The following is a 12,325-nucleotide window of genomic DNA, read 5'->3' as shown; positions in this document are numbered from 1 at the left end:
GTCAGAGGAAGGGGGGAGGGGGGTAGGAGCTTGGCATGCTTGATTTATTCTTTACCTTTGGTGCAGAGCAGCAATAAGATCTCTGCTGATCCCATCACAACAGGCCTTGTTCATGGCTTGATCCGGGGAAACCCAGTTTTTCTTTTGGCGGGTGCTGACCTGCTGTGGATTGCACCTGCCTACGTACGGTGCGACCTACGTACGGTGTCCCTCCTCTCTCTATAGCCATATTGGAAGCAAGCGGAGGGAGGGAGAGGGGAGAGTGGCCGAGTCCAAATCCGGCACAGCACCATAAGAAGCTGGGAGGCTGTGCCGCAAGCCTTTTTTTTTTTTTTTTTTAAATAAATTTTCCTGTATCCCAGTTACTCTCCAAGAATAGTGGGAGAATATGAGAATGAGCTGTCGGTAACTTTTGCTGTCGGCCCCAGAAAGGGGAAAAGTCACCGGGGATCACCATCGGTGCAGGAACTCAAACCCTTACTGATTCGGGGAGAATCAGTCACAACAAGAGTATTGCTCAGAATCCTGCCCAGACTCTCTACGATCCGCTGGGAATCTGAGCCTGAAGCCTTCCCAGGAGCTGCAGGACCAGTCCACGTGTCTTGCACCATCTTCTGGAGACAGAAGGTATCACCAGACCTCCATAGGGGGAGTGAAGTCAGCTTTGAGGTGTTTGTTTTTTTTAATCTATCTCCATCTGCTGGCAGATGAACATAACCTCCTTGTCTGAACTGGTCTGGCAGGACTAAAGGAAAGTTTCACCGTTCTCTGCTCTTTCAGGGTTTTTGGTACAAAGGTCTGGTTTAGTTTTCTGAGTAGTCAGACTGTATGCGTCTGCCAGGAGGGATGTGAAGGTCCTGACTTAGCTCGTGCTCCTTCTTCCTGCTTCCTGTAGCGTGCCATCCATGTCCCGCTGGCACGGAGCCGGTTCTAGGCTTCGAGTACAAATGGTGGAACATTCTCCCTGCCAACATGAAGACGTCGTGTTTCAATGTCGGGAACTCCAAGTGCGACGGGATGAACGGTGAGTCGCACTTCCTGCCCAGCGGCTTCAGTTACTTTATGTATTTACACGGTGGATCGCATATATCAAGAAGCTGTGAGCTAAAATGAACAATATAATAAAACTAAACTAATCTGCAAAGCAATTCTTATTCAAACTTGCAGTACAAAACAAATTAGCATAAATCAAAAAATCCTCCAGCTACCCAAATCCCATTAAAAGAAGGCTCAGTTATGACTCCCATGCCACATCCAGACACCGCCCTCTGGTTTTGCTAAACGCAGAAGTGAACAGCCATGATTTAACCTGCTCTTTAAAATGGTGATCATCCTCCTGGGCTCTGATCCCCCCCCGGAAGAGAACGCCGGAGTCTGGGGGCCACAGGCCGGGCCCTGGGACACAGAGCAGGAAAGCTTGTGATGCGTTGAAGCCTCAGGCACATAACTGACCCTTGTATCCAGAGTCAGGAGTTTGAACTTACCGTGTTTTTCACTCCATAAGACGCATTTTTTCCCCCCAAAAGTGGGGGAAATGGCTGTGCGTCTTATGGAGCAAATATAAAAAAAACTAACTACAACCCCCCCTCCCCCACCCTCCTGACCCCCTCCCCCCAAAAACTTGCCAAAAGTCCCTGGTGGTCCAGGGGGTCCGGGAGTGATCTCCTGCTCTTGGGCCGTCTGCTGCCAGTAATCAAAATGGCGCCGATAGCCTTTGCCCTTACTATGTGACAGGGGCTACTGGTGCCATTGTGGCAAAGGCTATCGGTGCCATTTTGATTACTGGCAGCCGACGGCCCGAGTGCAGGAGATCGCTCCCGGAGCACCAGTGATTTTTGGCAAGTCTTGGGAGGGGGGGGGGGGGATCAGGAGGGGGGGGGGTTGTAGTTAAGTACATTTGAAGGGTTGGGATGGGTTTTTGTTTTTTTTTTCCAGAAAAGAACGATAAAAGTTTTCTGATCCGGGGAGTGGACCGAAATGGCCCTCCCCAGACCCAAAAACAAAAAGGGGACAAAAAAATTGTATGCATATCCCTAATTTTCAGTTATGGGAGAAGTGCAGAAGAGAGTAAATGTCCACACAAGGATTTCAATATCATACTCAAAATGATTTAAGGAATATCCTATAGAAATCCTTGTGTGGACTTTCACTCTCTTCTGCACTTCTCCCATAGCTGCGTATTGTTTAAGTGCAGGATCGGCTCCCCTTTTCTGTTTTTGGATTACCCCTAATTTGCTCCATAAGACGCACAGACCCTCGGGAACAGAACCGGTTTAGCACACCGTTTTTTTGGGTTTTTTAAAATTTTCCCCCTCTGAATCCTATGGTCTTATGGAGCGAAAAATACGGTAAATCTTTTTTTATTTATTTAACATTTTTTTATATACCGAGGTATAGCAGGAATTGCCTTCACTCCTGATATTCTGTTGGAAGCCGACGTAAACTGGACAATAGGGGGAGAGATGGGCCACCGGAGCATCCAACCAGCTCTGGTTTCTGCCTGCGTTCCTCCTATTATGTTGCATCTTTTGTGCTCTTTCGGCAGGCTCGGATGCAGAGCATTGCAGTAGTCCAGCCACATCCTAAGCTGGCAGCTGAGTCTCTGTTCTGGGAATGCTGAGGTGGGCAAACTGCCCAGTGCATCCCCTCCTGCTCCCACAGTGCATGGCTGTGTTTTCGGCAGTGGGGACGCCTCATCCCTGTTGCCAGGAGCTGTGGTGTTGTTGTTTTTTTTCATTTATATTTTTTAATAATATGAAATTGTTTCCTTTGTCTGCAGGTTGGGAAGTGGCTGGTGATCACATCCAGAGTGGGTCCGGAGGCTCTGACAATGATTATCTTATCTTAAATTTGCACGTTCCAGGATTTAAGTGAGAAATCTGAATTTTATTTACAGTGTTCAATTATTTTACTGAGGTAGAGAAACTTAGAACATGATGACGATCTATCCACTATTCTGCCTCATTATGATAATACACAATCTACGTGACCCCTCGCTTTACCCTCACTCCCCCATATAGCTAAGGATCCTCTGTGCTTATCCCAGGCTTTACCCCTCACTCCCCCACGGCTAAGGATACTCTGTGCTTATCCCAGGCTTTACCCCTCACTCCCCCACAGCTAAGGATCCTCTGTGCTTATCCCAGGCTTTACCCCCCCCACAGCTAAGGATCCTCTGTGCTTATCCCAGGCTTTACCCCTCACTCCCCCACAGCTAAGGATCCTCTGTGCTTATCCCAGGCTTTACCCCCCCACAGCTAAGGATCCTCTGTGCTTATCCCAGGCTTTACCCCTCACTCCCCCACAGCTAAGGATCCTCTGAGCTTATCCCAGGCTTTACCCCTCACTCCCTCACAGCTAAGGATCCTCTGTGCTTATCCCAGCCTTTACCCCTCACTTCCTCACAGCTAAGGATCCTCTGTGCTTATCCCAGGCTTTACCCCTCACTCCCCCACAGCTAAGGATCCTCTGTGCTTATCCCAGGCTTTACCCCCCACTCCCTCACAGCTAAGGATCCTCTGTGCTTATCCCAGGCTTTACCCCTCACTCCCCCACAGCTAAGGATCCTCTGTGCTTATCTTAGGCTTTACCCCTCACTCCCTCACAGCTAAGGATCCTCTGTGCTTATCCCAGCCTTTACCCCTCACTTCCTCACAGCTAAGGATCCTCTGAGCTTATCCCAGGCTTTACCCCTCACTCCCCCACAGCTAAGGATCCTCTGTGCTTATCCCAGGCTTTACCCCCCACTCCCTCACAGCTAAGGATCCTCTGTGCTTATCCCAGGCTTTACCCCTCACTCCCCCACAGCTAAGGATCCTCTGTGCTTATCCCAGGCTTTACCTCTCACACCCTCACAGCTAAGGATCCTCTGTGCTTATCCCAGGCTTTACCCCTCACTCCCCCACAGCTAAGGATCCTCTGTGTTTATCCCAGGCTTTACCCCTCACTCCCCCACAGCTAAGGATCCTCTGTGCTTATCCCAGGCTTTACCCCTCACTCCCCCACAGCTAAGGATCCTCTGTGTTTATCCCAGGCTTTACCCCTCACTCCCCCACAGCTAAGGATCCTCTGGGCTTATCCCAGGCTTTACCCCTCACTCCCCCACAGCTAAGGATCCTCTGGGCTTATCCCAGGCTTTACCCCTCACTCCCCCACAGCTAAGGATCCTCTGTGCTTATCCCAGGCTTTACCCCTCACTCCCCCACAGCTAAGGATCCTCTGTGCTTATCCCAGGCTTTACCCCTCACTCCCCCACAGCTAAGGATCCTCTGTGCTTATCCCAGGCTTTACCCCTCACTCCCCCACAGCTAAGGATCCTCTGTGCTTATCCCAGGCTTTACCCCTCACTCCCCCACAACTAAGGATCCTCTGTGCTTATCCCAGGCTTTACCCCTCACTCCCCCACAGCTAAGGATCCTCTGTGCTTATCCCAGACTTTACCCCTCACTCCCTTACTGCTAGGGATCCTCTGTAGTGGAGGGTGAAGTGACTTGCTGAAGGTCAGTAGGAGGATCATCGCTAATCACTGAGCTACTTCTCCACTCCTGCCTGGTTAGAAATTGAGTGAGAGGGGTGGGTTGTAGGCTTGGCTGGTACAAAGCACCATTGTGCATTATCAGTGCTGTGGTGCTCCTGCATTTATTATAAATCCTGTATAAGCCCTGTCTCTCACTGATTGCGGATTCAGAGCCTGCCTCTTTCTTTAAGGAATTGTACTGAAGTTGTGTTCTGCTTTTAATACTTTTCTCAGTTCTTTTATTAACCACAGAAATGTTTCCTTTCATTGCACGCAGACCCCCGACGTCGGTGACGGGTGCGACTGGGGTGGAGCTGGGCCGTGTCACCTTTGTCTTCGAGTCCCTGTGCTCTACGGACTGCGTGCTGTACTTCATGGTGGTGAGTGCACGATTCGGAGATTGCCCCGAGCTTTGTGCGTGTTTGGGTCCGGGCCCTTCCGATGGCAGCGGGGAGGAATATTTTTCACACAGTTTCTTTGGTTTTGACTTCAAGAAGGTCCTTTCCAATTTTTCCACATTTGCAGTGTAAGAGCACTTAACGGTGAGAGTGGGACTGCAGATAAGGATGTGGCAACACAAGAAACTAGTGATGTACCTGAGCTTCTGATGGGTCGCGTGCCTGGGGCCCGCGAGGTCCCGATAGCTCAGACACCGCAGCCTCTCCTAAAACGTTTCAGAACATGCAAGGGCCCCCAGTTTGCTCCTAGAACTGCCTTCTGGATATTACCAAGCAGCATTTCAGAAGTTTACCGTAGTTAATACTAAAGGTCTGGTGAAAAAGAAGAGCGAGATTTGTCGGGTGTTCTCGGCGGTTGTGGGGGCAGAAGGAAGTCACGAGGGCAGAGAGCAGCCTGGGGTGAGGCCGTGAAACACGGGGAGAACTGGGGCAGCCTTGCCGCTGACCTTCGCGTGGAAGACGGGACCTGGTGATGCCCCGGATGCTGCTGAATGCTCGGCTGCCTCTCCTGTTAGCAGAATCTTCCCCATCTGGTGAAGGTTTTGATGTGGATTTTTGGCTTTTCTGTAATTCAGCTGCATACAGGGTATTTCACCAAAACCTACCGGATTTTGCTAATGTAACTGCTCCCCCGTTTGGGTAGTTAGCCTCAACCAGGGGCGGTACAGGTCATGGGTCCAGTCTGGTCGGGGGTCAAGAATGAACTTTGGGGATCCCTGGCGCTGTCAGTCACTAACAAATACAATTTCGTCGCACTCCAGCTGGACGAGGTCCCCAAAATAGAAGCAGAGATGGAAGAATTGGCAGTCAGCCCAGAGTCCAAACGTTCAGCCAGGAGTATTGGGAACAAATAACCAAACGCTGGCCTTCATGTTCAAATTAAACTCAAGTATTACTATGCAGGCCAAAACTGAGATCATCAAAAATAGCATCAAGAATTTCAAAATGAGGAAAGCCAAGGTCTCTCTGTCCATCTCCCGTCCATCCATGACAAACATCTCCTCCCCAGTGAGGGAAGGAGAACTAGAGCGAAGTTCCAGCACAAAAAAAATCATCCCTGTACATAGCACGAAGCAACATTTACCTGAGCGACCAAAAGAACCTGTGAGAGCTGCACCAAAATGTCTGTGCTAGTCTGGGGGCCTAACTAACAGGCCCATACAGTACAGTGCGCTCCGACGGATGCACTGTCAGCCTGCTCTGGGACGCGCGTTTTCCCTTACCCCTTATTCACTAAGGGGAGGAAAACGCGCGTCCAAACCCGCGGCACCTAATAGTGCCCTCAACATGCAAATGCATGTTGAGGGCACTATTAGGTATGCGCGCAGGATACAGAAAGTAAAATGTGCAGCCAAGCCGCACATTTTACTTTCAGAAATTAGCGCCGACCCAAAGGTCGGCGCTAATTTCTTCCGGCACCGGGAAAGTGCACAGAAAAGCAGTAAAAACTGCACAGAAAAGCAGTAAAAACTGCTTTTCTGTGCACCCTCCGACTTAATATCATGGGGATATTAAGTCGGAGGTCCCGAAGTTAAAAAAGTTAAAAAAAAAAAAAATAAATAAATAAAATTTGAATTCGTCCCGCGGCTGTCGGGCCGAAAACCGGACGCTCAGTTTTGCCGGCGTCAGGTTCCAAGCCCGTGGCTGTCAGCGGGCTCGAGAACCGACGCCGGCAAAATTGAGCATCGGCTGTCAAACCCGCTGACAGCCGCCGATCCTGTCAAAAAGGAGACGCTAGGGACACGCTAGTGTCCCTAGCGTCTCCTTTTCCCCGTTTCTACCGCGCCACCTAATTTGAATACTGCATCGCATGCACTGATGAGTGGCCTGGGCGTTCACCCGCTCTCCCGCGGACTTTACTGTATCGGCCTGATGGAAAGCACATGGCCTCACTCTAACGTGGACTCACCCTCCTTGTGCCTGAAGGACTTCCGATCCCAGTCCGCCTCTGGGCAGGGAGCTGCATTGAATGCCGTGCCCTTTGTGCTGCTCTCCATCCGCGGGCTGGAGTCCTCATAGTCTGCACCCTGTTAATATCCGACACATTTTTATGCCTGACGTTAAACAGCATAAACAACAACAATATGCAAACATCAACTATCCCTAAGATTAATCGTATAAACGCCTTCTTTCATCCACACTGATGGGTTACGAAGTCCCTGGACAGCGATTGAAATTTTACACTTTCCAAAGCTGACTGAGCTCATGGCGGTAGGGACCACCATTCACTTTAACCACACCTCCGTGTTGCCCTTAAACCCACACTAGAGTACTGGACACTATCCCATGCCACTTAGTAGAGCCTGAGATGGCAGAGATCACCCCCATAAGTTTAGCAGTAGGAAGCACAGTAGCATGGACCACCTTAAGATGTGAAATTACGCACATATCAGTAACTTTCTTCACAAAGCACATTTAGCTGATCTTCTCGGGGAAGACCATGAAAATGGCCACACTGGGCCCCTTCCAGCCCACTAACGTGGGGGGTAGTACACAGTCCAATGCTCAGTACCCTCACAGGGATCACCCACTAGTAAGGAGGGGAGTGTCCCATCAGCAGCGCACCCATGTACAGTAAAACAGGGAAAAAGCATTAGCAACTGCAGTTCTTCTGATTCCCTTATTGTAGTCCCTTAAGGAGAATACCAAAAGCTTTCATTGAAAAAAACATTTAACTGTCAGCTTATGGAGGCAGGGACCCCCTCCCAAAATTTCACTAAATTGAACTCCAGGGAGGTCTGTCCTGAGCAGCTTACTCCAGTTAGGTAGACCCAGGGCATAAAAATGTCCAGATTACAGAGAAACCTGACACCAGAATTAGGGGTTATCCAGGAAAATGACACAAACTCCCTCCCGTAGCAGAAAGCCCACAAGCAGATACTAGGATGATATTTATTTATAGACTTTTCTATACCGATATTGGTGGCGACATCATATCGGAGTGAGTTTGTGGCTGAACACCACCGTATTCATTTTTTTTCTGATTTTTATGGAGTATTTTCAGAATTTTAGTAGAAAAATAACCTTCTGAAATCAACCATTTACATTATTTGTATTGCAATGTGTTTAACAGCAAAGCACATTCCCACCCGCAACCTTGGGATTAGGTTTTAATTTATATGCAAAATTCAGCAGGCGATCATATGATCATAGCCCTGGCCTCTCCTGGCCCTGGTCTTCGTTGGGGCTTGAGCGCCCGGTGCCTGTTGATTTGTGGAGGCCTGGGTTGCAAACACGTGAGGTAGCAATTCCCCAGGCATCGTGTGCACAGACGCATTATAGCATTTTGACCCCTGTTATAGTTCACAAACAACACAGCAGTAAGGGAGCCTGCAGGCCAGCCCTCACCATGCCAGGCCCTTTTCCATATCACTGCAGCAGGACTGGGCAGCAGGGCACTGAGTGGCTGCTCCAGTGCTGGACCCATTGCCACTGATACTCACCTCTGGGTAAGTCCCACTGGCTGCCTTTTTTTTCCACTGCCAGGCCCGATCCCGCAGCATAAACCTGGGGTTTTCCAGCCTTCCTGATCTAGCGCACCTCGCTGCAGCCGTGCTTCTCGGCAGAGTCCCTCGCTGCAGCCGTGCTTCTCGGCAGGGTCCCCTCGCTGCAGCCGTGCTTCTCGGCAGGGTCCCTTCGCTGCAGCCGTGCTTCTCGGCAGGGTCCCCTTGCTGCAGCCGTGCTTCTCGGCAGGGTCCCTCGCTGCAGCCGTGCTTCTCGGCAGGGTCCCCTCGCTGCAGCCGTGCTTCTCGGCAGGGTCCCTCGCTGCAGCCGTGCTTCTCGGCAGGGTCCCCTCGCTGCAGCAGCTTCTCGGCAGGGTCCCTCGCTGCAGCTGTGCTTCTCGGCAGGGTCCCCTCGCTGCAGCCGTGCTTCTCGGCAGGGTCCCTCGCTGCAGCAGCTTCTCGGCAGGGTCCCCTCGCTGCAGCAGCTTCTCGGCAGGGTCCCTCGCTGCAGCTGTGCTTCTCGGCAGGGTCCCCTCGCTGCAGCAGCTTCTCGGCAGGGTCCCTCGCTTGCAGCCGTGCTTCTCGGCAGGGTCCCTCGCTGCAGCCGTGCTTCTCGGCAGGGTCCCTCGCTGCAGCCGTGCTTCTCGGCAGGGTCCCCTCGCTGCAGCCGTGCTTCTCGGCAGGGTCCCCTCGCTGCAGCAGCTTCTCGGCAGGGTCCCCTCGCTGCAGCTGTGCTTCTCGGCAGGGTCCCCTCGCTGCAGCCGTGCTTCTCGGCAGGGTCCCTCGCTGCAGCCGTGCTTCTCGGCAGGGTCCTCTCGATGCAGCCGTGCTTCTCGGCAGGGTCCCCTCGCTGCAGCCGCTTCTCGGCAGGGTCCCTCGCTGCAGCCGTGCTTCTCGGCAGGGTCCCTCGCTGCAGCCGTGCTTCTCGGCAGGGTCCCCTCGCTGCAGCCGTGCTTCTTGGCAGGGTCCCCTCGCTGCAGCAGCTTCTCGGCAGGGTCCCTCGCTGCAGCTGTGCTTCTCGGCAGGGTCCCCTCGCTGCAGCAGCGCTTCTCGGCAGGGTCCCCTCGCTGCAGCAGCTTCTCGGCAGGGTCCCCTCGCTGCAGCCGTGCTTCTCGGCAGGGTCCCCTCGCTGCAGCCGTGCTTCTCAGGCGCTGCTGCCGGGAGAGCATCGGAGCAGCCAGGCAGCATCAGCGGCAGCTCCTCTCTCACTCCGGGAGCCTTCCCCGACAGGGCCCTGCCTCCCCGGCTCGCCTCCCGGGTCCCGCAGCAGCCACACAGCGAGGCGGGCGTTTTGTGGTCTCCACCCATGACCCCAGCGCTCTCCTGATGCGGCCATTGCGCTGGGCCCGGGGGCCATGCTCCCCTTCTCCTCCTGCAGGCATGCGATTGTGCCGGCCCAGCTGCTGCTGCTGCTTCACAGGCAGCGCCAGCCTCTCTGGGCCTCGCCACACCCTGCCGCTGTGGCTCGTCCTCTGCCAGCTCCGGGCGGCGCTGCCGCGGCTCTTCTCTCTCTGTCCAGGCTTATCGTCTTCTGTGCCGCCACGGCACCGCTGCCACCGCGGGCTCCCTCGGGTCTCCTTTCTCTGCTGGGGGGTCTCACCGCCTCACAGATTTCCTTCCCGGCGGGCCCTGAGCCAGCACTGCCATTGCTCTTCTCTTCGGGCACAAGCACGTTGGAAGCCCGGTAGCCCCCCAGCGGCAGGGACATCAGGTGCGCTACTGCACCCTTTACCCCCCCCCCCCTCCCAGTCCTCTCGGCGGAGCTCCTGGGGCCCAGCGCAGCGCTCTTCCTCCAGAGCAGTGGCGCTCCATTCCCAGCATCCTCTGCAGTTCCTCAGCGGTAGGCAGGGGGCACCCCAGGTCCAGCTGTGCAGCCCATTTCCTCCTCCTCCTCCTCCTCCTCTCAGGTGTGCTGACGTCCTCGGTCTTCCCCAGGGGCATTCGGCTCCTCCTGGGGTCCCAAAGGCAGCCCCTCCCTCAGGCAGAAGGCATGAGGACTTTCCATCTTTCACCCACTAAAACGAATGGGGGAAACCTTTCCAGACTCCAGAAACGGTCACTTGCACAGCTGGGGATTTCATCTTCCACACTCTCTCCGGTTTCCGCACCAGTGGATCCCTGTTCGGACGCCACTTTTATGTCGTCAACCAGGGGTGCCACGGGTCCAGATCCAGTCTGGATGGGGGGGGGGGGGGGGGGAATGATCTTTCAGGGCCCCGGGCGCTGTCGCTCACAATCTCAGCCACAAACTCACCCGCCAGTCCCAGGAGTCCAACAGTGGTGTTCAAAAGCAAATCTTTACTGCAGCTTAAAGAAAAGCGTCCAGGGCGAAATCACAGAAATAAGAATCAAAATGGGAGAAATCACCAGAAGAAAAGAGATGGTTTCCTTGTCCCATTCCCTCACTGAGCAGTGAGGGCAGCTCCAGGAAACTCAGAGCCGTCCCAGAGCCGGATCAGAACTGCTAAACTATAAACCAACTGCAAAAACCATGAGGTCTCTTGAGTTGTTGGCCCAGAAGTCTGTCCTTCTCCTCACATTCGGGCCGATACAGTACGGACGCGGTAGAAAGAGTGCGGCAGTGCCAGGCGCACCTGCGTTTGCCGCACGCGCAGTTCGGATCGCCTACCGCTCGATAAGGTATTTACATGGCATGCAAATGCCAGCCGCGTCCAAAGCGCGTCCATGAAGCGCAATCCATTTTACTGTAGAGAGCGCTCTATACAGTAACCTGGGTGCGCTGGTGCCTGACATTTCAAATGACAGGCACCAGGAAGTGGATACAGGAGCAGGGCTGGTGCAGTTTGTTTTCTTGTCCTGGGCAAATGATTGCTTCACTGCCTGACCCCCTCACCCCCCGGGACAAGACCTTTAGAGGAGCCAGGATCGGGCAAACTTTCCCCCAGCCCCCGCTCACCTGCCCTGGCCGCGTCCATGGGTGCCGGTCTCCCGTGCGGGCGCGCTGACAGCTCCGGAGCAGCCCCAGTCCTCTCTCCCCTCCTCCCGGGGGCAGCCGGCGGCGAGAGCGGCTTCGGCAGCCCGGGGCGGATCGGGGGCTCCCCATGGCACCCCATGCCTTCCTATTCTCTGAAAGGTAATGAGCGCACGCCGTGACCTCGGACGTCGCACGCCGTGACCTGAGCGCCCGGCTGGACGTCCGAGGTTACGGTGTGCGACGTCAGAGCTCACGGCGTGCGCTCATTACCTTTTAGAGAATAGGGAGCCATGGGGAGCCCCCGATCTGCCCCGGGCTGCTGAAGCCGCTCTCGCCGCCGGCTGCCCCCGGGAGGAGGGGAGAGAGGACTGGGGCTGCTCCGGAGCTGTCAGCGCTGGAGATGGACGCGGCCAGGGCAGGTGAGCGGGGGCTGGCGGAAAGTTTGCCCGATTCACTTCGGTCTTGTCCCGGGGAGTGAGGGGGTCAGGCAGTGAAGCGGGGCTGGCTGGGACTGCTCCGTGGCCCGTGAAATTTCATCTCGGCTTGCCTGACGCTCCACACTAACGCAGGGGTAGGGGTAGGCGGTAAATTAGGTTAAACACGCGGCAAAACTGCAGGTTTAAAAAGCGATAGTCGGGGCGCGCGTTACTGTATGGGAGGGAATAGCTAATCCGATCGTCTACATCTCATATCCATGCCGCGGGCGGAAAGGGTTACCCGTTGATGTAAAGAGGCGGTAAGGATGGGTTAAAGGGGATAGTGAATCGCGGGTTGGACTAACGCGGCCAAATTGTGAGTAGAAAGCGGGTTAGGAGCAGGGTAACCGCGGCCGCACTTTACTGTATTGGCCTGCCAAGCTGCTAACTGGTCGCCTGGGTGAAAAATCTCTGATCCAGTCCTTTGGGACAGCAGGGGGATGCCCTTCCCTCTGGCATTGGCCAATCAATCCAAAAATCTTCTCAACATCCCTCTT

The 12,325-nt window shown here is 54.1% G+C and overlaps 1 protein-coding gene across 1 annotated transcript in view; it reads left to right on the top strand.

Annotated features, from left to right (window-relative positions):
- KIAA1324L (KIAA1324 like) overlaps positions 1-12,325 on the top strand; it is a 106,471-nt gene that overhangs the window by 65,952 nt on the left and 28,194 nt on the right. The window contains exons 10-12 of the mRNA XM_029615372.1: positions 896-1,024; positions 2,780-2,870; positions 4,794-4,896. Of these exons, the coding sequence (XP_029471232.1) occupies positions 896-1,024; positions 2,780-2,870; positions 4,794-4,896 (323 nt within the window). The remainder of the gene's footprint in view (positions 1-895; positions 1,025-2,779; positions 2,871-4,793; positions 4,897-12,325) is intronic.

The sequence above is a fragment of the Rhinatrema bivittatum genome, chromosome 9, assembly GCF_901001135.1.
Source record: "Rhinatrema bivittatum chromosome 9, aRhiBiv1.1, whole genome shotgun sequence".
NCBI lineage: Eukaryota > Metazoa > Chordata > Amphibia > Gymnophiona > Rhinatrematidae > Rhinatrema > Rhinatrema bivittatum.
This window is presented reverse-complemented; position numbering and strand designations above follow the sequence as displayed.